Source organism: Pantherophis guttatus, chromosome 5, assembly GCF_059756535.1.
Source record: "Pantherophis guttatus breed Tessera chromosome 5, ASM5975653v1, whole genome shotgun sequence".
NCBI lineage: Eukaryota > Metazoa > Chordata > Lepidosauria > Squamata > Colubridae > Pantherophis > Pantherophis guttatus.
In genome coordinates, this window is record NC_142067.1 from 68,171,488 (window position 1) to 68,198,721 (window position 27,234).

The window sequence follows — 27,234 nt, forward strand, 5'->3', positions numbered from 1 at the left end:
TTTTCCACCTCCTTTAGAAGTCGAGACCAAGCAGTTTAGGTAGAAACAAATACTCCTTAAAATTTCTCACAGCTCTTGTAGTGATCAAGGTCACTATTGTTATTTCTTTCAATTTTCAACCCGGTCATTGTAGTGCTTTCTTTTCACCAGCAGATGTCCAAACCACAATTCTCAGAACAACAAAGTATCCAACTTGCAAAAGTATTTTAAATCCACTTAGAAAATACTTTCTCTCAAATTTCTTTTCCTTTTATTGTTTTTAATTTTTCCAAATTCAGTTTTAAATCCAGTTAATTTTAATTCTCCAAATCCAATTTTAAATCCAAATATAAACTTTTATTTTCTGGGCTTCAGTACTTTCACTTCTTCTTTGTTCTTCTCCCTCCATTAAAATTCCAAAGTGCCAATTAGCCGCTTGTTTCCTCACCGGGACACCTTTTAAAGTTTTTTTTTTTTTTAAATCCTTTTTTACCTGTGAGTTGGCCAATCACTCACCCAGTATCAGTTTTCCATTCAAACACCACTCCTGCACAAAGTCTTATTCCGGTTGCCCCAGCTTCAAAGTGGTCATTTTTAATGGCTGCCGCCCTGCCATTGGTTTGAAGAGCTGCCTCCGACCTTTCGAGGAACTTGCCTGTTCCTCTTGATTGACCGAGGCGCCTCTCCTTCTTCACAGGACGGTTCTACAGGAACCCCCCCCCCGACAGCGATTTGTCTGGCTGGATTTTCATGAGGGTCATCGGAGCCTGCTATTTTCCAGCCAGTCTCACCTCGACGCTTCTGGTTTTCCCCCCATCCATTGCTTCTTGTCTTGACTTCTGGTGCTTTGGAGAATAGTTGAATCCCCTCTTCAGAACACTATCATGTCACCCTTAGTCCTTCTTTTCATTAAACTAGACATACCCATTTCCTGTAATTGTTCATCCTATGTTTCACCCTCCAGCCCCTTAATCATCTTTGAGGCTCTTCTCTGCACTCTTTCCAGAATCTCAACATATTTTTTGTATTGTGGTGACCCAAACTGGATACAATGCATTGTCCAAGGCCCATTCTGGCTCGGACCAGGGTCTATTCTGAGCACTCAGCATTGCCTAAAGAGGCACACAAGCTGGGTGGTGCTGCCCGGGGCTGATCAATAGGCCTAGGAAGGGAAAGGGGCTCTCCTGGGAGATGATCTTGGCTTCAGGGAGAATGTCTCTTGGCAGCCAGGTGTGGCTGGTGGGCACCTCCTTCTTCTCTAAGTGTCTCTTGGGTGATTAAATTTCCTTGCAAAATGTCGGCTTTCCTGGCACTCTCCCATCAATGACCTGGCCTGGTTCAATCCTGCTTAGCTTTTTGAGATCACTCAAGATGCTGCTGCCCAGCTTGGACATCTGGAAACTATCCCAACATGAAGATACAGAGCAGAGTTTCACAAGCATGGGAATGTACAGGGGTTCCCATTTCAAGTTCTTGCAATGGTCTCTGTCTCTGGGAAGTTCCTGGGGTTGACGCCCTCATCTGGGGGTGCCCAGGTTATGCAACCCTGCAGCAGGCAAATGCTCTTCCTGGTTTCTCAACTCTGGGCCTGCTGTATACTTCATTCCTTACTACAGTACAAGGGAAAGAACACAGATTTATTTAAAGAGAAGCTTCATCTATACTTAAGGTAGGGTTGGAGCTAAAAGCTACAATTAAAAATTGACTATGATTATGTTTTTAAAGAAAACTCTTGGATTTGAATACTTCTGACAGAATCTGCTTCTTCTAATTTCAGGAATGAACATTTTATTTGTTTGTCTATTCATTTTGTGAACATGTTGTGGCTAACATTAAATAGAAACTTTATCCTTAAATAAATAAGTTATTTGAAGTTGTTGTAGAAAGATAGCACCCAACAGACTCCCTGCCCCCAGCAGACATTTTGGTTCCAGTTTATCTACAAGACAAAAGACTGGGCCAGTCTATCTACAAAACAAAAGACCTCAACTCCAGGATGATGGGATTATTCTTCAGGCAAAGCTAATTCAGCCACATTAGGAACTTGCCCTTCATTGCATCACCCAGCAAGATTCACAGACAACCTCAGTTATGACTGCATAGCCCCATGGGAGTCTGACAACCAACAGTATACATTTCTTGCAAGGCCCAAGAGAGGGTATAAATATATCTCACTCTCCACTCCATGTGTTCAGCTGCACCAGGACCATGTACTTAATGGTTCTGCTCCGTAAAACCATCTGTCAGATCCCTAAAAGTGATACTGCCATTCAGTTGGGAGAAGGGGGAGACTTGGATTCGATTTACTAGCATTGCCTGTGTCAACAGATATTTTACAACCTATGTCCTGGCACCAAAGAGCCCTGAGATCCCCTTAACATTGAAGAATGTTTATGACAGCCATGTGGGCTGTTTTACTTTAAAGGATAAAGGAGAAACGATGTGAATACATACTTATCCGGTTCTCAGGGCAGCTGGTAAAGAAAACATCTTCACACTTATGTATTGACTAAAATCTGCATTCTGGTTTAAGGGAGGGGTCTCTACTGCTTTAATCCTACTTGTCTTGCCTAAGGGTATTCAGACATTGCTTTGAATCCATTACTGTCACTTCTGCTTAATAAAAGGTCCTTTTGAAATACTACGTTTCAACAGTTTTTACTTTCTTAAATTGGGAGGAGAGGCAATCCTTACAGAAAGCGTTTGCAAAACAGTCAACCCAGAGAAGCAATCTTTGCTCTACTGAGGGGACCTTGCAAACCATGTCCAAAGAAAGCAGAGAGCTGGGAGAAGCCGAATGCTGGGGGAAGACATCAATTACCATCCAGTCGGAAGCCTGTTTCTTACACCCCATCGGAGAGGATGAGGTAACCCTGGAGAATCCTGAAAAGCCCCACTGATCAATTGGCATCGGGAAGAAAGATAGCTAGGATGAGAGAACCAGAGGAATCACATTCAGCCGTGGCAACCGAAAACCGGGGTGAAAACTGGAACTAGAAGCCCTCGCTGACCAGAGGGAACTAACCAAAGCACCACTGAGGGATGATTGTCTGAAGAGGCATATAACTCAATTGATGATGGAAACTTTGGAAAATCTCAACATCTGAGGGGAGCCAGGACGACAACCAAGGAACGCTGAAAGGGCAGCAGTTGCGGATGATGCCAGGAGAGGCACTGCCCTTCTGGAGCCCACCTATCAAGCAGATGGTGCAGCAGCAGCGGGAGAAGACCCAGCAAACCCTCCCCTCCAGGCAGCATGCACACCAGCGCCCATTCCCAACCAGCCCCGAGTCCCACAACTGAAAAGAGAAACTCCCTCCCTAGGGGTGAAGTTTGATGGGGATCCACAGCAAGTAGGATTCTTTGTGGCACCCATGCTCACCTACATGCAAGAGTAAAGACCTCAAGAAAACTCTCTCTAAAACAAGTACAATGGGTTCAGTACTTTAAACGGTTTGATTTTACTCTAAAATACCTCCCCGGGGGAAAAAACTTTCTGGTAGATGCGCTATCCAGAAAACCGCAATACAATAGTGTGAAGTCAGACGTAATCAAACCCATAGTACAAAACAACAACAACTAGCAGCTAAAGTAATCACCAGATCCCAGGCAAAACAAGAAACATTGACGGACAATGACACAACCCAAACTTTTAAATAAGCATTGGCCACCGATTAATGATTTTTGAACCACAAATCCAGCTGTCTGATGAAAGAGGACTTGGCTTGGGTGGGAGGGAAGTTGTATGTTCCAGTCAGCCAAAGACTATGCTTAATGGCAAGGCACCACGACTCCAAATTAGCTGGACATTTTGGTTTTGTGAAAACTTTACACCTAATTAAAAGACATTTTGGTGGCCATCACTGAAAAAGGACATAGAAAGCTATGTAGCTAGCTGCCCCATTTGTGCAGTAGCAAAAAGACGTCAGGGGAAAACCCCAGGTCTCCTGCAGAAAGTAGCTGAGCCTTCAGCACCATGGAGAGAGATTGCTATGGATTTCATTGTAGAATTGCCAGACAGTGCAGGAAATATTGTTATTTGGGTCGTGACAGACCTGTTTTCAAAACAGGCACATTTTATACCTTGCCAAAAGATCCCAACTGCTAAAAACTTAGCCAAATTATTCATAATAAACATTTATCGGCTTCATGGAGCTCCACAAAAGATCATCTCCAACAGAAGGATTCAATTCACTTCCAAATTTTGGAGGACATTTTTGGACTTACTTGGTACTGGCTAGGGGTTGAGCTCATCACATCATGCATGTACTAATGGCAATTCTGAGAGATTGAACTCGGTGCTAGAACTATATTTAAGATGTTTTATTAATTTTCAACAGGATAACTGAACCAAACTTTTACCTTTTGCTGAAGTTGCATTTAATAATTCTGCACACTCAAGCACTGGTTTTACCCCTTTTAGAATAGCAACAGGCCAGGATTTCAGCCCCATGCCAGAACTACCCACAGAAGAACCCACCATCCCCTCACTTAAGGAGTGGATGGATAATTTGCAAAACACATGGCCAGTGGTTAGATTAGCCTTAAAGGAAGCTAGAGAGGCTTTTAAAATTCAAGCTGACAAGAAAAGGATGGAACTCAAACCTTTCCATGTGGGAGATAGAGTATACTTATCTACAAAATTCCAGAAATCATTACAGCCATCAAAGAAACTAGGGCCAAATTTCATTGGACCTTTCCCTATCACTAGGGTCATCAATCCAGTAGCAGTTGAACTACTCCTTACAAAGACACTCAGGCAAGTCCACCCAGTATTCCATATCAGTTTACTCGAGCAAGAAGTAATCTCATCCCTCAGACCACCTGCATCTACACCACCTCTTCCTATCATGTTTGAAGGTGAACACTTTGAAATAGAGGAAATCCTTGGCTCTAGGATTCACAGAGGGAAAATCCAATATTTAGTTGCTTGGAAATATTTACACTCAGCCCACAACGAATGGGTCGCTAAACACCATGTTAGGGCTCCAACCTTACTGAGAAAATTTCACTCCCAATACCCTAACAAACCTTGTTAATATACTATCATTAATTTTTTGTTTATATTTGTTCACAGGGGGACCCTTTCGTTTTCTTAGGAAGGTAGTATGTCAGATCCCTAAAAGTGATATTGCCATTCAATTGGGAGAAGGGGGAGACTTGGATTCGATTTACTAACATTGTCTGGGTCAACGGATACTTTACAACCTATATCCTGGCGCCAAAGAGCTCTGAGATCCCCTTAACATTGAAGAATGTTTATGACAGCCATGTGGGCTGTTTCACTTTAAAGGATAAAGGAGAAACGATGTGAATACATACTTATCTGGTTCTCAGGGCAGCTGATAAAGAAAACATCTTCACACTTGTGTATTGGCTAAAATCTGCATTCTGGCTCAAGGGAGGGGTCTCTACTGCTTTAATCCTACTTGTCTTGCCTAAGGGTATTCAGACATTGCTTTGAATCCATTGCTGTCACTTCTGCTTAATAAAAGGGTCCTTTTGAAATACTAGAGTTTTTACTTTCTTAAGTTGGGGGAAGAGGCAATCCTTACACCATCCTTCCAAGCAGTCTCCATGTTTCCAGTGTCTTTACTCCCCACTTAGAATTGAACCCAGATGGACATTTCTTCCAACAGTGTATAAGTAGCTTTGATAAATGAAAATGATTTTGATATTTCCTCTTCTAAAATTAATGGTACAATTGGATAAAGGCAAATATTGTGGGATAAAAGTTAAATATTAATCCCTCCAGTTTATTATTCTTTATTACACATAATGAATTCATTATTCATTATTATTCCAGTTATTCATTTTTGGTAAATGAATACCGCCTCTGACCCGGCGTCGATCACAACTGGCTCCTTGGTTTACCGAGGAGCTGAGGGAGTTGAAGCGCTGAAAAAGACACCTAGAGAGTAGTTGGAGGGCCAGTCTTTCTGAATTTGACCGGACACTAGTAAGATCCCACATTAGGAATTACCTAGTGGCGATAAAAGCAGTGAAATGTAGCTATTTTGCTGCTCTTATTGCATCATCAGATAACCGCCCAGCCGCCGTCTTTAGGGTGACCCGCTCCCTGCTCCATCAGGAGGACCCCTTGGAGGGTAGAGCCGAGGATTTTGTTCAGTATCTGTATGACAAAATCACTCAGATTCGGGAAGATTCCGACTCCGACTGGGTAGTCTCAGGGGGAGAGACAGGGGCAGGTCTTGAGACAAATGGGTGCCACAAATTTGTATGTGTTTTATTGTTTGGCTGTGCACTGCCCTGAGTCCTTCGGGAGTAGGGCGGTATAGAAATCAAATCAAATAAATAAATAAATAAAATAAATAAATACTATGTTAAGTGACACATACCTGCAAATACATACAAAGGATATTTTCCTCTTACATTTATTGTAAATTAAGATATTAGTTACTGTTAGAGAAAATCTGGACCTTACAATTAATTGGCATAGTTAACAGAACAGATGAAAAATTCAGTTATAGATAATTTTTCCAATGATGTCTAATAATTAAAACAAATATAAATTGGTGAAGCCTATTTAATTCTTGGGCACTCTATGTACCTGACTTGATTACCTGGAATGGGTACCCAATAACTATGTTTATCTACAGATACCACATTATTAGAAAAGGAAAGTAGTTTAGTACACCAAATACCGTCCTATCAGTTTTTTGAGTAAAACCAAAATGTGTTAAACTACAACTTAATTCTATAGATGGATAATTTTCTCTAACTTCATAAGGAATTCACTTTGCACAAGGAGAAAGCAGTAGCTGAAGAAACATCTGTAGTTTCTTTTGTGTAACAAATAATGTGTGTCTTTATGGATGTATCAGATTGTGTGCATACATATTTCCTGTTTGTATGTATATGTCTGCAAGGGTCTTATCAGGATGGATGCACATTTGTTTGTGAATATTGTGTGTCAATATATACCACATCTGTATATGTATCCATAGGCAAGCACATGGTGAGCCATTGGGTCATATAATCAGGAGGGTGGTGGTTTAGGAACGGCACAGTTGGCAGCATCCTGAATCATTGCCTTACTGCTTCTTTTATAGCAAGGTGCTGGGGGAAATTTTTTTCTCCAGAGCCTTTGGACAAATCCAGTTCCTTTTTTAATTCAATGTTTCTTTTTCCATCTGCTTTGCCACACTGAATTTGGTCTTGCTCTGTTTTCAAAAAGCTATTGACATACTTTTCCAAAGCTGCTTTCTTTCCAACAATTGCATGGCTTACAAAAAACAGTAACTGAATTACATGCAAAGATTTTCCATATTTAGGCTGATCTATTTGAACTGCTGCATATTTTAACTTTAAATCAAATGTATGCTATAATTTTCTCTATTATTTGCTTTTTTAATGTATAGAGATAAAACTACATCTTTTTTCCCCACTATGCAATTACTTAGTGGCATTACTTAGTGGCATATTTGCATTAGTGGATTTACATCATATTAATTCTGTTGAAATGTCCATTCTGCACTGGATACAAGGTAAAACATTAACAGCGCTAGAAACTGATTCTGCAATACACCACACCTTTCCCCTCAGGCTGAACTTTGTTATAGGCAGCTGCTCAGGATAACATAAGGGGCATTTGCTAGATTCAACTGCTTCTATCTTGGCTAGCTCATTGAAGAACACCCCTAAATTTTCTCTAACATTAGTTGATATTCAGACAAATAAAATTCAGTTTCCTAAAAAAGTGTGTTTGTGTTGTACCTTTGTGTTGTACCCATTTCTTTATTGTACTAATGTGTTACATTTATAAAATGTTTGTATGTACGTGTATTTATTTTAGAATAAAAAATTCATAGTAGGGACTTAGGTTGTCATCCTGTATATGACCTAATTAATACTGATTTCAGGGTGGATGCTTACTGAATCCCTGCTTTGTGAGATAGAAAAGGCTGTGTTATGAGATCTCTTTAAGAGGTTAAATCAGTAAACTATCCATGTGTTAATATTAACCAAGTGTAAATATGGAAAAAGAAGGAAAGTGGTGGAGAAAGATAAATACAGATCTGGGCATGGAGGAAATCAGTGAGACTATGTAGGGAGTTATTGATTTATTACAGACTATGTACCTTCAGTAATACTTGGGTGCTGCATTTCATCCAGCGGAACTAGTTGGAAATAATTAGATCCGGAACAAATTTACTTTAAAACCTTTATCAGTTTTTCTATGTCCCTGAAAAAACAAGAAAATAAACAGGTAGCCCAGTTTAAATGCAAAGTCCGTAAGCGTTCGTTAGATTCCATCATTCATACTCAGCCTTTGTGAAAATAGATGGATGGTTCGCGAAATGCTTTGCGGATTTGGGCCATATTCTGCTTGACAGCTCTAAAGCGTAGGCTGGCTCAGAATTTCTGGTTCTACCTTAAATAAACCGCCACCATCACACATACCACCCCCCACAACCCCCGCACTTTTTTGTTCCCAACCGCGCCGTCTCTTCGGAGCTCTTCAATTGTTGTTTGCAGGTTCAATAGGTGGAGCCGAGGCAGTGCGGGCTCCGCCTCGTCTAGCCCTCTACAGTTTCCCACACCTCTACCGCAGCTGGCCCACGATTGCCGCCCTCGTTGCAGTGGTAGTCGCTCTTGGGCGCAGCGGTGAGTTCGTTTTGCATTAGGCTGGCGCATTTTTCTTTTCCTCCCTCTGGAGTAATTGAATCAAAGATATAAGGCGATGAGGGAACAATCCAAAGGGTAAGTTTAATGTTTATATTTCCTGAATAAATAACCCGTCAAGTGGTAAAAATCATTAGGCAAGCAAAGCAGTTAAAGCTTCATTAAACGTCCGCGTCTTTATATAGGGAATTTAATTAATAGCTTGAAAGTCCTTCCTGCCAGTTGTTTTTCTTTTATTCTTGGTGCAAGTGTACTTATTGACTGGCACACGCCTAAATTAACCCTTTCATTTACGGCTGTGTACCTTAGAGATTAAAAGTTTCTCCCAATGCAGGAACGCCAGGAATTTTTTTAAAAAAATCTTCTCCCTATTTTGTTTGTGTTTGTGTGTGTGTATATATATATATGTGTATAGTAATTTTCCCGAGCAAAATCCGAATTCTTACATCTGCCATACTGTGAATTTTATTTTTAAAAAATTCTTATCCCTATTTTGTTTGTGTGTGTGTATGTGTATAGTAGTTTTCCCGAGCAAAATCCGAATTCTTACATCTGCCATACTGTGAATTTTATTTTTAAAAAATTCTTCTCCCTATTTTGTGTGTGTGTGTGTGTGTATGTGTATAGTAATTTTCCTGACCAAAATCCGAATTCTTACATCTGCCATACTGTGAATTTTTTTTTCTTAAAAGCCTTATATTTTTAACCTTGCCTTTTGTAAACTGCTCTTTTCAATCATGTTGTATGTATTGTGTATCTCCATGCGTTAAGATAACCCCCGCCCCCACCTCCGGGAAACCATCCTATTCAATCTCATTGGTGCAAAGAGCCTGGAAGAAAAAACACATACTATGCCTTTCATTTACTATGGAAAGGTCAAATTTCTGCTTGATTTCTTTGGGGAATAGGAACTGACATTTAATTCAGTGCATTCTTTCTCTGCAATGTGTTTTCCTTGTCTTGATAAATGTGGTCTAGTTAGAACATGCTGGCTGTATAGGAATGAATGAAACAATGCAGTTTGGAAGAGCTGAGCAGGGAATTGGAAGACAGGAAGCAAGTTGGTATCAAATGTTTGTGAAATGTGCCATTGGAGAAAGCAGTTAGTCTCAAGAAGGAAAACTTTAGTACAAAATAAGATAATTGATTTTTAGATGCATCTTGAAGATTATTTTTGGTATTCATCCCCCAGTGGAGGAGAAAGAGATATCAATGCAATTTGTGCATGCATTAATTTTTATGAATATTCTTGTTTTATTAAAAAAGAATGGTAGAGCAGAGCAAATAATGAATTAAATGTATATATTGAGTCAAATACAATATTGGTATTTCCATTTAAGTTTTGGGCATTTCAAAGTGCAGGCTATTGTGCAAGAGACTGCTTTAATATAGTACTTTTCTATACTCTAGTCTATACTAACTCTTAGTTGAGAAAAGAACCTTCAGTTTTATGTATTTTTTTTCTGAAAGTAAAAAATAATTTATTGACACATTGTACATGTAATATTAAGACTTGAGAAGGCTGTTCTGTGTAAGTTGCTTGACTCATTCTCAGGTATAACTGGTTGCAGATATCATTATATGATTTTGAATTTGGTAGAAGTGTAATGGGTAAGCTTTAAAAGCAAAATGGATAAGTGGGCAAGTAACAATTATAGGTACTTGCTCCCAACTATTCTCAGAGTGCATAAAATAAAATGTTGCACAACAAAAGAAAGGCAGAAATAATTTCAGTGTGTAAATGTGTAGTCCTTCTCAAGTGCAAAAAACTGCTTTCTCCATTACTGATACTACTCCATTTTCTCCAGAAATACAATGGGATATATAGAAAAGCAGATTTTCAGTTTCTGCTTCCAGAATAAACTATTAAGGTCTCTTTAGTAGAGGCTTTCTAAGTACGTTGGATACCATTCTTTAGTTTTCTTGTCACTCAAGCCTTCTCAATATCTCAATTTCAATTTTTTTATTCATTTTGGGATGGTATGAATTTTATGTTGCATAATTGTTTATGACTGTGAAAGACTTGTTTTTAAATGGTTTTCTGTTTATTGTAACACTGCACAAAGTTCTCTTTATATTAATATGTTCCTGCTTAATTTACACCAGTGACAACATAACATATTAAACTATAACAGTTGTAGCAGCTCTACAGTTTACCGTAAATCACTAATTATGCATTGTAAAATTATTCCTTAAGTTTTAAATTATTAGGTAGGTATTATCAGTTGCATTTTCTTATTTGCAGTTTTATGAGTTGAATTTTACTGCCCTTTTATCACATGGATTTGGGAGTGGAGGACACAATTTACTCCAAGGCTATGGCAAATAAAGTACAATCTACAGGGTGAATTTGTTGTGACTTGCTTATTTTTCAATTTCATTTTCTGCTTCTTAGAAGAAACATGTTTGTGTGTGTATAGATAAATAGTTTACTTTGAAGAATATAGATTGGTCTTGGGTTAATGTATTTTAAAGCAAATCATACTAAAGAATGTGCAGTAAAGATAACTAAATTGAAAGGGTATAATAGGATTCAATTAAAAAGAAAACACTAAGAATGTATTTAATATTTTCTCTTATAAAATGTTTAATTTGTAAAAGACCCATGTATAATTTTTCTATAGAAATAATTACTAATATAGTTTGACACAATACTTTTTTGTTTGTTTTAAATCGTGCCTTTATCAAACTGAAATGTGGTCATCTTGCAGAGTGAATATCGTGAATGCCAATAAAATTTAAACTGCATTTCCTAGGTACTTGATCAAAAAATATTCAGCATTTAGAATTACAGCACACGCCTGGTGTAGATGAACATTCATTCCATGATACTATACTTCTAGTTACAGACATGCATTCTTTTTCCAGACACCTAAAAATGACACTTAACTGCTTCATTGAGGATGATGCTCTGTGAAATTATATTTTTCTCTGATTTTATATAAGGAACCTGATTTTGGATAGCCAAGATGGCCAGTTGGTAATTAGGAATGAAGGAGGAATCTTAATCTGCCACAATTTTTCTGAACATGTTGACTATTACTTTATATACTATGTGTCAGCAGTCACCCAGATTATTTCATCTGCAAGTGAAAGGAGATGGTTTTCCTTTTTATTTTAGTGTTTTCGCTAAGTGCAGAAAAGTGTAACAAAATGTATTTTTTCTTAAACCAGACCACTTGTCTATTTAACTCTACACTGAAGTATGTTAAACTAAGACAAAAAAAGCATTTTCCTACTGTTGGATAAAGGGAAAGATGCGATCTGATTATATATCACACCTTACATTTTGGAATTCTCAATTTGCTTCAGAAAATTAGAGCATATTGGTGGTTTTCCTAAAGTGGAGATGGATTGGTTTAGTGAGCAAACACCAATTTTCTTCCACTGTCCTTTCATTTTTTCCCCCTAAAAATTTATCCTTTCAATTCCTGTGCTTCAAAATACCGAAATCAGATTAATTAAATATTAAAATATTTTTCAAAACTATTTGAATAAATATCTATTTAATTAAAATAAAATACTTAATGTGTGTCCTTTTAAACAGCTCAATAAACAAAAAAAAATTTTTTTTAAAGTACTTTAAGATCTGTATTTATACTAAGTAGTGTTCTTTATCCAAATTGGTTAATTATGTGAGAAAAAATACCCCTCAGGAATGCCATATTTGGAAATAAGCTAGATAGCTCATTTATTGAAATCTTCTCTGTTCAAATTTACAGTTCACCTGGAGAAATGTAGAGACTTTCCCAATCTTTTGCACCACTTAATTTATTTAAAATTGTTCATAACATTGTATAGTATAATGTTATATTTAATATTGAGAACCTATGTTATGCAAGGAATGTAGTAAAATGATCTATTGCACTACTAATATTGAACATTATTTTTCATGATAGCTCACTTTTGTGGATTATGAACAGTGTCTTTATGAGAACTGATAGACTTCTTTGATGCAAAGCTTTATGTAGTCCTGCTGCTCTTTTCTAAAAGATGCTATTGTATTTTAATATATGATTAAAACTCTTTAGGAATTGCTGAGTTGGCATTTTGTTACATATACTATTTGCAGATAGTCCTTATTCAAGCTAACAATTGCCTTTGAAAGATGGTAAAGAAGCTTATAAAGAGAAATGTCAGTAAACGTATTTAAGTAGCACTTTTCTTTACATTGTTGATAACTGTCGTAAACTAAAAATGTTCAGAAAGAAGAAACACTTTTTTAGCTTGCAGAATAAATCTCCAATTTTTTATGCTCTGAGTATAGAGTAAAATCTATTCTTTCCAGTTACAGTTAAATTTCATGTTTATAAGATCTTCAGAAAACATTCCTTAAACTTTAGTATGGGAGTAAATTTATAGCGTTTTTATTTTTAATAGGATAAAATTTAATAAGTACTCTTAAAATTATTACATGCTCTGATAAGGAATGGTTTAGCAGCATCTCATTATAACATGTTTGATGCAGAAATGTATGCTTCCTTTTGGATCCTACTCAGATCTTGCTGTTTGCTGGAAGAATACTAGTTAGGATAAGGCAATGATAGTCACATGAAATAATCTAATTTCAGCTAATCCTTTCTTGCACCTTTCTTTCATATTTTTTTGAATATGTGGGAGATCTCCCATATTCTATCAAGTCAATACTCAGCCGTTCTGCTTGTATGGCACTGATTTTCCTATTTTAATTCTCTGTATATATCAGGGAGGAAGAAAATGTATGTTCAACTTACCTATGTATGCAGATACATTTATTATTATCAGATGTCCCATTAATCCGATAACTCAGATGAATTAAGAAGACTAGCTTCTCCATTTGTTAGAAATACATTTTTGTGAAAACAATTAAGATAACCTACCTCTCTCACAGTCATAATTGGACATTGTCAACTTTCAAGGTAGATCAGAGTAGGAAACCAAAGTCATGCATGGTAATATCATTTTTATAGCAACAGAATCTTGCAAGTCTGAATTAACATTCCCCACCCCACCCCTCTTTATCTTTGTGTGAGTTAGTGGATTCTTCTCTCAGATGTTTTCTCAGATTACTTGGGCCCAGGTTTCTTTTATTTCACCATTGACTTACCGGTATTTATTTGCTACTTTTCCTCAATGTTATTTCTTCTGTCTATTGCAGATATTGTCTAAAAGAAGCAAAACTGTTCCTCTGGGAGCAAATTAAAGTTACAGTATTCTCCCTTACAATTTTTAATGATAATTTGGAAAAATCTATAATACTTCATCCCTTGCTCTTCCATAGCTTAATTATTATAGTTTTCTTTCCTAAAAAGAGATTTTTGTCTACATTATATAGGTAGCATATTTACCTTCTAATTTGAGGCTGTGTTCCTTTCTTTTAAGTCAGTCATCAAGAAACATAAGGTGGTATGCTGCAACCTAATATAAGAATTTATTCCTATCCCACCTTTATTATTTTACAAATAACTCAAATTGGTGAACATATCCACACCTCCCTCCTTCTCTTTTCCCCACAACAACAGCCCTGTTGAATTGGATTGGATTAAGGGGGTAACTGGCCCAAAGTCACCCAGTTGGCTTTTATGGCTAAGGCAAGAGTTGAACACAGTCTCCCACTTTCAAAACTGGTGCCTTTGCATTATACCAAACGGGGGTAAACTTTGATATTTGTATCATTCTACGTGCTGCAGTAGGCACATCCCAATCTTTGATATTTCAGACCTTACTGAATGTATGTACAGATAGTCCTTGGTTAACAATGGTGATTGTGAGCTAAGCGAAGTCATAAAATGCAATGACAATTGAGTTTATCACTAAGCAATGGCAATTCTAGCAGTTCCAATTGTTAACCAAAGTTAACAATTGGTTTAACCAAATTTAAATTAACCAAATCTCATTGATTTTTAGGCAAGGACCCCCCCGACCCCCCCAAATCCAAGCCATTCACATTTTGATTCCTCCCAGCCCCAACCCTTAGTAAGGTAAGGGACTGCTTCCTTTGCCTACTCTTGAATTCCCTCATGGTCTATGTCTCCCTTGTCTCTTACTCACTGCCGCCAGCTACACATGCTCCTACCATGCCCTCACACAACATACCATTACTGCACTGGCCAGAGCTTTCCTTTGTGCTATCTTCTTTTGTTCTAGTGTAGCTGGGGATTCTCTCATGCCCCATCCAGAGCCTCTGTTCACATGCCAGCCAGAGCTTCTTTTCACACACTGCCCATGGCCACATTTTGTGTCTCACCCAGGATCACAAATGTGAATTGCCTAAATCTTGTTCATATGACTGCAGGGATGCTGCAGTGTCTAGAAGTTCGAGACCAATCATACATCTCTTCGTTCAGAGCTATCATAACTTTGAATGGTCTGTACATGCAGTCTTTGCTTATTGATCACTCATTCAATGACTGTTCAAAGTTGTGACAGTGTTGAACTAGTAGTACATATTGCTCATCCTTAAAATGCTAACCTTTGCAGCATCCTCATGGTCATGCAATTGTAATTCAGGTACTTTGCAATCTTCTCACACAATAGTTGCAGCAACCTATAGTCAGGTGATTATCATTTGCAACCTTTCCCTACCAGCTTCCCACAAGCAAAATCAATGGGGAAACTTTGAGGGGAGGCTTGCAAGTCACTCTGGTAAGTCTTTGCCACCTTCCTACATACCACACTGAGCCATTCTTCCATACTCCCTGAATTCATACCAACCCATACCCTCCTTCCCTCAGCCTCCCTAAACTTGCAGATACTATTGTTTCATGGGCCTCCCTACCATGGAATCTTTCTCTTAGCCTCTTTGCACTCGCATATGCTCATGTTGCACTCTACTTCCTTCAGTCTCTTTGTACTTGCATCAACCAGTATCCTCCTTCACTTGGCCTCTCTGTACTTGCAGTGCACATGCCCTCCCCAACTTGAATTAGGTGTGCACTGGGCCTCCCCCTGCAGCACCCAAGCACACCTGGGACTCCTATTGCTTTCCATTTAATGACCCTCACTCTTGGGATTATGACAGCAACCTTGATTGTCTGGATCATAACTTGAGGACTACCTGTATATGTACGTCTTATTATAAAAAAATGTAATAAATTAGTGTATTGCTGAGCAACAGTCTCATTAAAGCCTTCCATTCAGCAGATAGTACTGTTGTTATTCCAGGAGAGTGTTGTCCCTCTTAACTGATCCCTAGATAATATCATTTAGAGCAGGGGTCCCCAATCCTTGGACCGGTCCGTGGTATGCCAGAAATTTCCGTGCAAACAAGCGAAACCCCATTCACGGGATGCAGGCAGCACATGAAACCACACCCCTTCCAGTCCACAGAAAAAGCTCTCTCCACAGAATCAGTCCCTGGTGCCCAAAAGGTGGGGACTGCTGATTTAGAGATCTGCCTTACTTAATAAGGTTGCTTCTCATGATACTTTGGTATCAGGGAAAAATATGTTGATGTGAAATTTTTGGTAAGCCTGAAATGATTATTTTGCTGTTCATTACTATGTACATTACTATTACTATAGTAAAGAAATTCAAATGACAACACTTTACAGTTATGAAAATGTACGATGGAGTGTAATTAGGAGTTATGCAAGCTTAAACATTTAAAACTCTTCATTTCATTTTTTTGCCTTATAGTCATGAGACACAGACTACTTGCTGGGATCATCCCAAAATGACAGAGCTCTACCAGTCTTTAGGTAAGAAAATGTTATTAAATCCTTGAAATATTAGAAATGTTTTTATTGATAATAAAGGCTCAATTTAGAATAAAATGGCTAATTAAATTAGATTTTTAAAGGAAATGGATGGATAGCATCATATTTTACTTATTGCCTATTATTGTTATTATTACTTCTGCTTTCTCCTTAAAGTACCCTTGTAAGAAAACATTCACAACAACTAAATTGATCTTGAATGACAACAGGGAGAGGACAGTCAGGAACCTGTGATGTAGTGAACCAAATTTTTCTATTCACTATCCATATCACAAATACAGTATGACTAACATGTTGATTTAGTAGGAAGGAATAAATAATGTCACATGAGTGGGTTCTTCTAAAATATTCTGACATCACACTGTGATGTCACACATTCTGTCTACTGTTTTCTTGTTTTGCTTTAGGCTTCCTTTCTCTTGCCATGTAGTGGGCTGTAGACTTGGTTATGCTTTTGGATTCATGGCTGCTCAGCAAAGTATCAAAATTTTGCTGGGGATCCAGTATATATTGTATTATTGTTTAATGCATGCAAATAAAATTATTTTATATCTTCAAGTAATTTGGTTGCTTTAAGTGAGGCAGGTTTTCACCATAACACTAATTTATAATTACCAAAGGGTCCAAACTAATTTAAAAAAGAGCAAAGATCTATCAAAATTAATAGTATATAATAATTAAATAAATTTCTTTTGAATCATGCTTGAGTCTTAGTGGCTTCAGGGACATGCCCAAGTACTTTTCTACAACAATGTGGAGGTAATTTGCTGTTGCCATCTTCTGAAATCTTTTACAACTCCACTGTAGCCTCCAGCCCTGTTATTTCCAAATAGTCTCTATGTAAATACTAAGCCTGATCCTGCTAAATTGTTTAGATAGTAGAAGATACACTACTTCATTTAGCATTGCTGAAGGATGCATTATAATTTTTCATTACTTTTGAATTAGTCTTTCCTGCCTAGTCATCCTCTGGATTATGAATTTTAATTCCCAGAATTGTCTGGTCAGCAGAGCCATTGCTGAGATTCTGGGATTCAAAGTCCATGCATCAGCAGGACATCATGTTAAGGAAAGGCGACTTTAGATTAATAGATTCCACTCAAAAAAAAATTTTTTTTTACATCAAAGGTCCGTAGGGAGCGGCAGAAATAAGTTGTTGTGTGAGGGCAAAAAGGAAAGAGATAGGGAAAATAGGTAGCTGTTGTGAAGGCCTTATGAAGGACCAGCAGCTGCCTTCCCTGGGTGCACCTTGTCAGCAGTAGGAAGAAGACTGTGAAGGTCAGTGGGGGTGGCTGCAGGGCTGGGGGTAATGGCGGAGTGCATAGTGGCCAAAGGGGTAGACAGGGCAGCAAAATAGGGTGGGGGGAGTTGAAGTGTACAACTAAATTTGGGTGGGTTGCCAAATGTCCAAATTTGATCATATGATTATGAGGATACTGAACCTTAACTTTAAGGACCAATTATACATACCATTTGTTCAGTCTCATAATAATTTTGAACAATTCCTCAGCAATGGTTGTTAAATGGGGACTACCTGTAATCAGCAGTACAGTTATAGTTCTCCCATTCAAAAAGCTTGTTTTGAAAATGTGAGGATTCCAGGCAGGCGGAGACTTATTTGAGGTAAAATGGGAATATAGGACATAAGACTTGCTGAGAGTAAACTAGAGGTAGTTCTAATTTACTATTCCTTTTCAAACAAGATTCCTGTGCTGTGTTGGCATTAATTGCAATGCCACATCCTAAACCTTTTAAAAGTCTTCTTCCTATCAGTTTATTGCCAAGAATCACAGTGAGAAGAAATTGAGAGCCTTCTTACAAGAGAGGAATTTTGATTTTTCTAGAAGCTAGTTCATTCAACCTTGGGTTTCACGATATTGGGCAGGTTTTTCTTTGGGAGATCAGGTGACTGCATTATAAATCCTTAACATCTATTGTTTCTCACTGAGGATCCACAATAGGTAATTACAATACAGGGAGTGATGATTGGCATTTTGGAGCCACAAAACAGCCATATCTAATTATTTTTGCAAATAAACATCTTTTTTTTTCTTTTGTTTTTTAATGGCCAGTGGATGGCACCTTGCTCACAATCCATTGAAATGAAATAAAAAGTAAAACAAACATTTTAAGTATATGAATAAGTCATTTACTCTTTTGCAAAATCTACCCCAATTTCAGCTGTTATAATAATAATAATAATAATAATAATAATAATAATAATAATAATAATAATAATAATAATAATAATAATAGTCAAAATGTTCAAGTCCGGTAAATTTAGAATTTCTAAATAGCGGGGTAGCCCTTTGGGTATTGCCCCAAGGGGTCCCGATTGTAATTGGAGCCCTTGGGGCAATACCCAAAGGGCTACCCCGCTATTTAGAAATTCTAAATTTACTGGACTTGTACATTTTGACTCTACAAAAAACCACCTTACTCGGAACAGCTTACATCCTCCGACGATACCTTAACAGTCCCTAGGTCCTTGGTTAGGACTCGAGCTGCTGACCTATTAACCAGCCTCAAAGGCTGTGAATCTCACTAAAGATTAAATAATAATAATAATAATAATAATAATAATAATAATAATAATAATAATAATAATAATAATAATAATAATAATAATAATAATAATAATAATAATAATAATTCCCTTTCACCCCTACTTTTTATACTTTCAATGCTACCACTGACAATCATTTTGAAGAAGATGAACTGTGGATACGAACTTGCAAAGAAAGGACTGAAAATCTCGTACTTGATGTACATGGATGATTTGAAGCCAGGGTGGATAAAAATCAATGATTTTTTTAAAAAAATCAAAAAATCAGATTTTTTTTATTTAAATCGGATTTTTTTTTATTTAAATTGGATTTTTTTGATTTTTATCGAATTTATTTTAATAAAAAACTTTTTGGGTAAAAATCTATTGTAAGATAGTTTTCTATTTAAGATACATAAATAATTTAGTTTATTCAGCATGAAATGGAGCTTAGTTATGTAGCATGAGGCTGTATATTCTTGCAACACTGGGACTATCGGTGAGTCAACAATGGGTCAAAGGAGTAGCAGAGATGACAGTTGCTCTTTAAAAATTATGATTTAAATCGAGTTGATTTAAATCAAGCCTTTTTACTAGTGATTTAAATCATGATTTAAATTGTGATTTAAATCAACTCGATTTAAATCAAATCCACCCTGTTTGAAGCTGTTTGGTAAAACAAAAGCTGAACTGAATTTATTAATTGAAAACACAAAAGAATTCAGCCAAGACATCGGTATGCAGTTTGGAATTGACAAATGTGCAACAATAGCAACCAAAGCAGGCAAGATCATAGAAGAGGATGGAATAGAACTAGAGAATGAAGAAATGATAAAGGCAGTAAAATCAGAAGAAGGTTACAAGTACTTGGGGATTTTAGAAGCCTCTGACTTAATGCATAATAAAGTCAAGAAATTAACTTCAGCCAAGTACATTCGGCGAATTTGTAAGATATTAATGTCCAAATTGAATGGAGGAAACATCATAAAAGCCATAAATACCTGGGCTATACCTGTGATTCGATATTCTGCAGGAATAATTGACTGGATCCAGATGGAGTTAGACAATTTGGACAGAAAAACAAGGAAGCTTATGACAATGAATCATGCCTTGCACCCTAAAAGTGATGTTGACCGATTATATTTACCAAGAGCAGAGGGTGGTCGAGGACTCCTACAAGTAAAGCAGACTGTGGAAGAAGAAAAACGCAGCTTGAATGATTACATCCAGAAAAGTGAAGAACCAATGATTAAGGAAATAAATAAAGGAGGCCTTTTAAAGACAACTAAAACAAAAGCAGAATATAAGAAAGAAGTAATTGAGCAGCGAGCTGAAAATTGGAAAAGCAAAGCTCTGCATGGCCAATACTTGAAAAGTATTGAAGGCAAAGCTGACCAGAAACTAACTTGGAACTGGTTAAGATCAGGAGTACTGAAAAAAGAAACAGAAAGCTTTATTCTGGCAGCTCAAGAACAAGCCCTAGCCACAAACTGCATGAAGGCAAAAAATCAACATGTTACCACCAACAGCAAATGCCGCCTCTGTAATGAGAAAGATGAGACAGTCGACCACCTGATCAGTGGGTGCAGCAAAATTTCACAAATTGACTACCTACAACGCCATGACCGCGTTGCTAAGATCATTCACTGGAAATTGTGCCAGAAGTTTGGATTTGAGTACAGCAAAAACCACTGGGAACATCAGGTTGAGAAAGTTTTAGAGAATGAGAAACTCAAGATCTTGTGGGGCTTTAGGATTCAGACTGACAGGCACTTGGTGCACAATACACCTGACATAACAATAGTTGAAAAGAAAAAAGTATGGTTCATTGACATTGCAATACCTGGTGATGCACGGATTGAAGATAAGCAGCAAGAAAAAATCACAAAGTACTGGGACTTGCAAATTGAAGTTGAGCGACTGTGGAAAAAGAAATCGTGTTTTGTCCCGATTGTAATTGGTGCCCTTGGAGCAATACCCAAAGGGCTACCTCGCTATTTAGAAATTCTAAGTTTACCGGACTTGAACATTTTAACTCTACAAAAAACTACCTTACTCGGAACAACTTACATCCTATGACAATACCTTAACAGTTCCTAGGTTAGGACTTGAGCTGCTGAGCTATTAACCAGCCTCAAAGGCTGTGAATCTTACTAAAGATTAAATAATAATAATACTAATACTACTACTACTACTACTACTACTAATAATAATAATAATAATAATTATTATTATTATTATTGTTGTTTTGTTGTTTGTTGTTGTTGTTGTTGTTATTATTATTATTATTATTATTATTATTATTATTATTATTATTATTATTATTATTATTACTACTACATCAAGTGCCTGGGCGTCATTGGAATATGCAAGTGCATTGGTACTTTTATTGCAAATGCGATGAAGTCCTGGAAAACAGAACTTTTTATTGGAAGTGAAAGCTACAGACTGGTCAACATCAAAAGAGGGATTTTCCAGGGTGATTCTTTGTCACCTCTGTTGTTCATCATCGCCATGACCCCCCTTTCAACAATTTTACAGAAAACTAACCTGGGTTATCAAACTGCTAAAAGCTCACAGAAAATCTCTCACCTGATGTATATGGATGACCTGAAGTTATATGGAAAATCGGAAATTGAGATCCAGTCACTGACCAATACAGTTCGAATTTTCAGCACTGACATCAGCATGGAGTTCGGCCTGAACAAATGCGCCACAGTGGCACTGAAGAAAGGGAAGATTGTAGACAGTGATGGAATTGAAATGCCCAATGGACAAACCATCAAGTGCCAGCAACCCGAAGCCTACAAATACCTGGGCATACTGCAGCTGGACAACATCAAGCACGGACAAGTGAAAAATGTGGTCAGCAAAGAATACACATAAAGGGTCAGGAAACTTCTAAAAAGCAAACTGAATGGCGGTAACACCATCAAGGCTATAAATACTTGGGCCATACCCGTCATCAGATATACTGCTGGGATCGTCAACTGGACACAGGCAGAGCTGGACAGCCTGGATAGGAAAAAAAGAAAACTGATGACCATACACTATGCGTTTCACCTGCGTAGTGATGTTGACAGGCTATATTTTCCCAGAAAAGCAGGAGGCAGAGGACCTTTGCAAGTGAAGCAGACAGTCGAAGAAGAGAAGTATGCTCTGGCAGATTATGTGAAAGACAGTGTTGAACCAGCTTTGATGGAGGTCAGCAAGAGGAAGCTGCTCAAAGTGCAGCAAACCAAGAATCAATATAGGAAAACAGTGATGCAAACTCGGGCTGATAGCTGGTGTAATAAAGCACTGCATGGACAGTTCCTTGAAAAGATCCAAGGAAAAGTAAATAAGGAAAAGACCTGGTTATGGCTGACCAACGGAACATTGAAGAAAGAGACAGGAGGCCTGATTCTTGCAGCCCAAGAACAAGCCATCAGAACAAATGTAATCAAAGCCAGATTAGAAAAATCTGCTGATGACCCCAAATGCAGACTCTGCAAAGAAGTGGATGAAACCATTGACCACATACTGAGCTGTTGCAAGACAATAGCTCAGACTGACTACAAACAACGTCACAACACAGTCTCTCAGATGGTCTACTGGAACTTGTGTCACAACTACCATCTGCCTGTAACAAAGAACTGGTGGGATCATAAGCCTGAAAAAGTGGTCGAAAATGAGCATGCAAAACTGCTGTGGGACTTCCGAATACAGACTGACAAAGTTTTAGAACACAATACCCCGGATATCACAATTGTGGAGAAGAAAAAAGTGTGGATCGTCGACATTGCCATACCTGGTGACAGCAGAATCGACGAGAAACAACTTGAAAAAGTCACCAGATATCAGGACTTGAGAATAGAACTGCAGAGATTCTGGCATAAACCAGTACAGGTGGTCCCAGGGGTACTCGGCACACTGGGTGCAGTGCCTAAAGACCTAGGCAAACACTTAAAAACAATTGGTGCTGACAAGATCAGCATTGGTCAGCTGCAGAAGGCCACCTTACTGGGATCTGCTCGCATAATCCGCCGATACATCACGCAGTCCTAAACGCTTGGGAAGTGTTCGACTAGTGATTTATGATACAAAATCCAGCATGGTTATCTCGTTTGCTGTGTATACTGTCATTTTTGTGTTGATGATGATGCTGCTGCTGATGATGCTGTAATATATATTTTTTAACAGCTGGAAGTCCTAGCAGGCTATGGTGACTTAAAAGTGTAATAAATAAAAAAACTCAAAAATGTCTATTAAGATTTTGTGGTTTTTATTTTGTATAAAACGGTAATACTAAAACACTATATGTTTAATATCCACATAATTACCTGCTCCATCACACACAAATGAATGACATTTCTTAGGTGGCATTCTTTCATGCATCTCCATTATGACACTTGTCTGTGTGCAAGAGGCCACATTTATTTATGTTCAGATAAAAGTTATATTGTGGTCAGTCGGATAAAGAAATTTATGCCTTCCCTTATTTCCAAAGACTGATCAAAATCACTGATTTCTTCTGACAGTAGTAGCCATTGTGGATAACAATATAAATTAGAAACATGGAGAGTTGGGAAAGACCACAATTTCTAAGATGAGCCAACATTATCAGTTAAGATGTTAGATTAGAACTGGAGAAACGCAAGTTAAAGCCCACTTGCAGCCATGGAAACTCAATAAGTGAGACTGAGTTGCTCAAATGTTTTTGAAAACATTGCATTCCTATTTATATATTTATTTAGTGCAAACATCATTGTATTGACAAATCTCAAGATGAGGCCAATGTACCACCCAATTACTTCAGGTAATATAATTAAGACAATCCCTTATATTTCATGATGCAGGTCAAACGCTTCGGAAGTCACAGAAAGCCATTAAGTATCCTTGGTAAAGAAGCAAATACACTGCTCAAAAAAATAAAGGGAACACTTAAACAACATAATGTAACTCCAAGTCAATCACACTTCTGTGAAATCAAACTGCCCACTTAGGTAGCAACACTGATTGACAATCAATTTCACATGGTGTTGTGCAAATGGAATAGACAACAGGTGGAAAGCATAGGCAGTTAGCAAGACATCCCCAATAAAGGAGTGGTTTTGCAGGTGGTGACCACAGACCACTTCTCAGTTCCTATGCTTTCTGGCTGATGGTTTGGTCACTTTTGAATGCTGGCGGTGCTGTCACTCTAGTGGTAGCATGAGACGGAGTCTACAACCCACACAAGTGGCTCAAGTAGTGCAGCTCATCCAGGATGGCACATTAATGCGAGCTGTGGCAAGAAGGTTTGCTGTGTCTGTCAGCGTAGCGTCCAGAGTATGGAGGTGCTACCAGGAGACAGGCCAGTACATCAGGAGACGAGGAGGAGGCCATAGGAGGGCAACAACCCAGCATCAGGACCGCTACCTCCGCCTTTGTACAAGGAGGGACAGGAGGAGCACTGCCAGAGCCCTGCAAAATGACCTCCAGCGGGCCACAAATGTGCATGTGGCTGCTCAAACGGTCAGAAACAGACTCCATGAGGGTAGTATGAGGGCCCGATGTCCACAGGTGGGGGTTGTGCTTACAGCCCAACACCATGCAGGATGTTTGGCATTTGCCAGAGAACACCAAGATTGGCAACTTCGCCACTGGCGCCCTGTGCTCTTCATAGATGAAAGCAGGTTCACACTGAGCACATGTGACAGACGTGACAGGGTCTGGAGACGCCGTGGAGAACGTTCTGCTGCCTGCAACATCCTCCAGCATGACCGGTTTGGCAGTGGGTCAGTAATGGTGTGGGGTGGCATTTCTTTGGGGGGCCGCACAGCCCTCCATGTGCTTGCCAGAGGTAGCCTGACTGCTATTAGGTACCGAGATGAGATCCTCAGACCCCTTGTGAGACCATATCCTGGTGCGGTTGGTCCTGGGTTCCTAATGCACGACAATGCTAGACCTCATGTGGCTGGAGTGTGTCAGCCGTTCCTGCAAGACAAAGGCATTGATGCTATGGACTGGCCTGCCTGTTCCCCAGACCTGAATCCAATTGGGCACATCTGGGACGTCATGTCTCGCTCCATCCAACACCACGTTGCACCACAGACTGTCCAGGAGTTGGGGGATGCTTTAGTCCAGGTGTGGGAGGAGATCCCTCAGGAGACCATCCACCACCTCATCAAGAGCATGCCCAGGTATTGTAAGGAGGTCATACAGGCACGTTGAGGCCACACACACTACTGAGCCTCATTTTGACTTGTTTTAAGGACATTACATCAAAGTTGGATCAGCCTGTAGTGTTTTTTTCCACTTTAATTTTGAGTGTAACTCCACATCCAGACCTCCATGGGTTGATAAATTTGATTTCCATTGATAATTTTTGTGTGATTTTGTTGTCAGCGCATTCAACTATGTAATGAACAAAGTATTTACTAAGAATATTTCATTCATTCAGATCTAGGATGTCTTATTTTTGTGTTCCCTTTATTTTTTTGAGCAGTATAGTACGCCCTGGTTATACTGTCAATATTTTTAATGAATCATTGTTATCTATGTAACAATTGCCTCAGGTGTAGCACTGCAGTACAATCCTCTTTGAATTGAATTGGGCATCTATACCAAGATCATGTCCTACAAAGCAATCACAAAATGTATCCCCAAACGCTCAGCAGTTCTTTGGATCTACAAAGATAAAAGGACAGGTTAAATAACAACTTTATTGCATTACTTTATTGGACTATCCTATACTGATATACTATGGATTATTTTGATGATTGAAAAATTAGCTATAGTTACTGGTGTAGTTACTTTGTTAGTCATTACCAAGCTAGCTTGTGTTTCTTGTTGCATTTTTTAGCTTTGTTTTAAATTGAAAGTCGCCAATAAGAACATTTCTGCTATTTGGATTTGATTTTTGATATTGTTAAGTTAGTTGACCAAATTCTTGGTTATTTGTATGATCCCTGAATCCAGAAATCAAGCAAGTAGAAATGTATTCTGTTGTAACTTCCAAGTAAAATCAAAGTGCAAACCATGACTCAGTAGTAAAGAATGTAATTGTTTTTTGAATAGGTATTACAGTGTAAAAGGACAGGCAGCTTATGAAACACACCTCTTTCCCAGACTTCTAATTTGGATAAATGTGTTTGAAATACATTAGTTCTGACATAAGCAAAAGCTCTTTCACCTGTAATGTAAATTTCTTAAATAGCCATTTGCAAAAATCTAATAATTTTTTGAAAGAAATAAAAAAATGTTATCAGCCTGGAAAGAAATTTAGTATTTCTGGTACAGCAAAACCTCAGTTTACTTTACCCCATCTCTAATTATTATTAGAGAAATTTTCCATCCCCTCAAAGCAGGTGACAAGTCTGTTGCATCCAAATTGCCTGGATTAGGTACTTATTATTTTTAAAATGTTAATTTTACCTTATTTATACTGTAGCCACTTACCTCAATAATGTTTGAAATATAATTCCAATATATTTATATCAATCAAGTAAGATTTTCATTATACAAATTTATAATGTAGATTGAAAGTATTGTATTTTCTCCCATTTTTTTATTTTAAAGTGCATTTGTATTTTGTGAGCTATGTTTATTTCTCTGCAGAATTTGTAGACATGTCTCTATAATGGGATACCTTGCTATATAAGGAGTCAACTGGTGACTGAAGAGAATGTTGTTATGAGGTAATCTGAATCCTAGACAAAGGGAGAAATTATAGGTAAAAATGTTACACATCTGTAATGGTCTGTATGAGAATATTTTGATAAATAGGAACATCACCTGCAGACCAGGCAATGGTCATATAGAATAGAATAAAAAATTTTATTGGTCAAGTGTGATTGGACACACAAGTGTTAAATGCAGAAAAACAGCATTTATATATAATAAGTGTCACAGAGAACATGAACAAGAAAAACAGCAGATTTATTAAAAATATATATAAAGTTATATATATATTTCAATCTTTTGCAAAAGGATCCTCCCATGAAAGAGAGGACGTCTGACCACTTGGATTACACGGTTTAAATACAGTTTTCAGGATATAGAAGCCCGATACAAACGGATACAAACGGTTCACCAGGAAATTGGTTTCAGGTCTTACATAACATATTTGGCACATGTTCCGCCCTGGAATTTCCCATCCAACAAATATCCTTCGAAAATATCCTACACAGACTTCCGGTTGGCACCGCAGGCGTTGTGGACGGTCTCCTTAGACCGCCAGCCCCGCGATTTCGTAAAAGCCGCTTTGACAGTGCTAATCGGCTGTCTGGCGGCTGAAAAACCTCTCCATCAGGAGAAGAAGGAGAGGAGAGCCGGTGGGTGTGAGTAGAGCTCCCCGAAAGTCCTCTGGAACAATTCCAGAGGCTTGGAGGGTGAGAACTCCCC

General features: G+C 38.1%; 2 protein-coding genes across 8 annotated transcripts in view; both read left to right on the forward strand.

The window, feature by feature from the left end:
- Nucleotides 1-27,234, forward strand: part of DMD (dystrophin) — a 2,041,544-nt gene that overhangs the window by 1,876,603 nt on the left and 137,707 nt on the right. For 5 of the 7 annotated variants that reach the window (XM_087871305.1, XM_087871306.1, XM_087871307.1 and 2 more), the window contains one exon: nucleotides 16,243-16,304. In XM_087871305.1, the coding sequence (XP_087727431.1) occupies nucleotides 16,243-16,304 (62 nt within the window). Of the gene's footprint in view, nucleotides 1-8,347; nucleotides 8,704-16,242; nucleotides 16,305-27,234 lie in introns of those variants that run through there. The other 2 variants (XM_087871310.1, XM_087871311.1) reach the window with 2 other exon arrangements.
- On the forward strand, nucleotides 19,518-26,060 carry LOC148113440 (uncharacterized). The gene is made up of 2 exons (XM_087895229.1): nucleotides 19,518-20,535; nucleotides 21,934-26,060. Exons 1-2 carry the CDS (start codon nucleotides 19,606-19,608, stop codon nucleotides 22,912-22,914), a joined length of 1,911 nt encoding a protein of 636 aa, XP_087751355.1. The 5' UTR covers nucleotides 19,518-19,605; the 3' UTR covers nucleotides 22,915-26,060.

Excerpts from the sequence above, each read along its gene's own strand:
- LOC148113440 (XM_087895229.1), top strand. The coding sequence starts at position 19,606 with ATGCAGTTTGGAATTGACAAATGTGCAACAATAGCAACCAAAGCAGGC. Across the intron at positions 20,536-21,933 it reads GGAAATTGTGCCAGAAGTTT|CGTAGTGATGTTGACAGGCT; the intron begins GGATTTGAGTAC and ends GCGTTTCACCTG.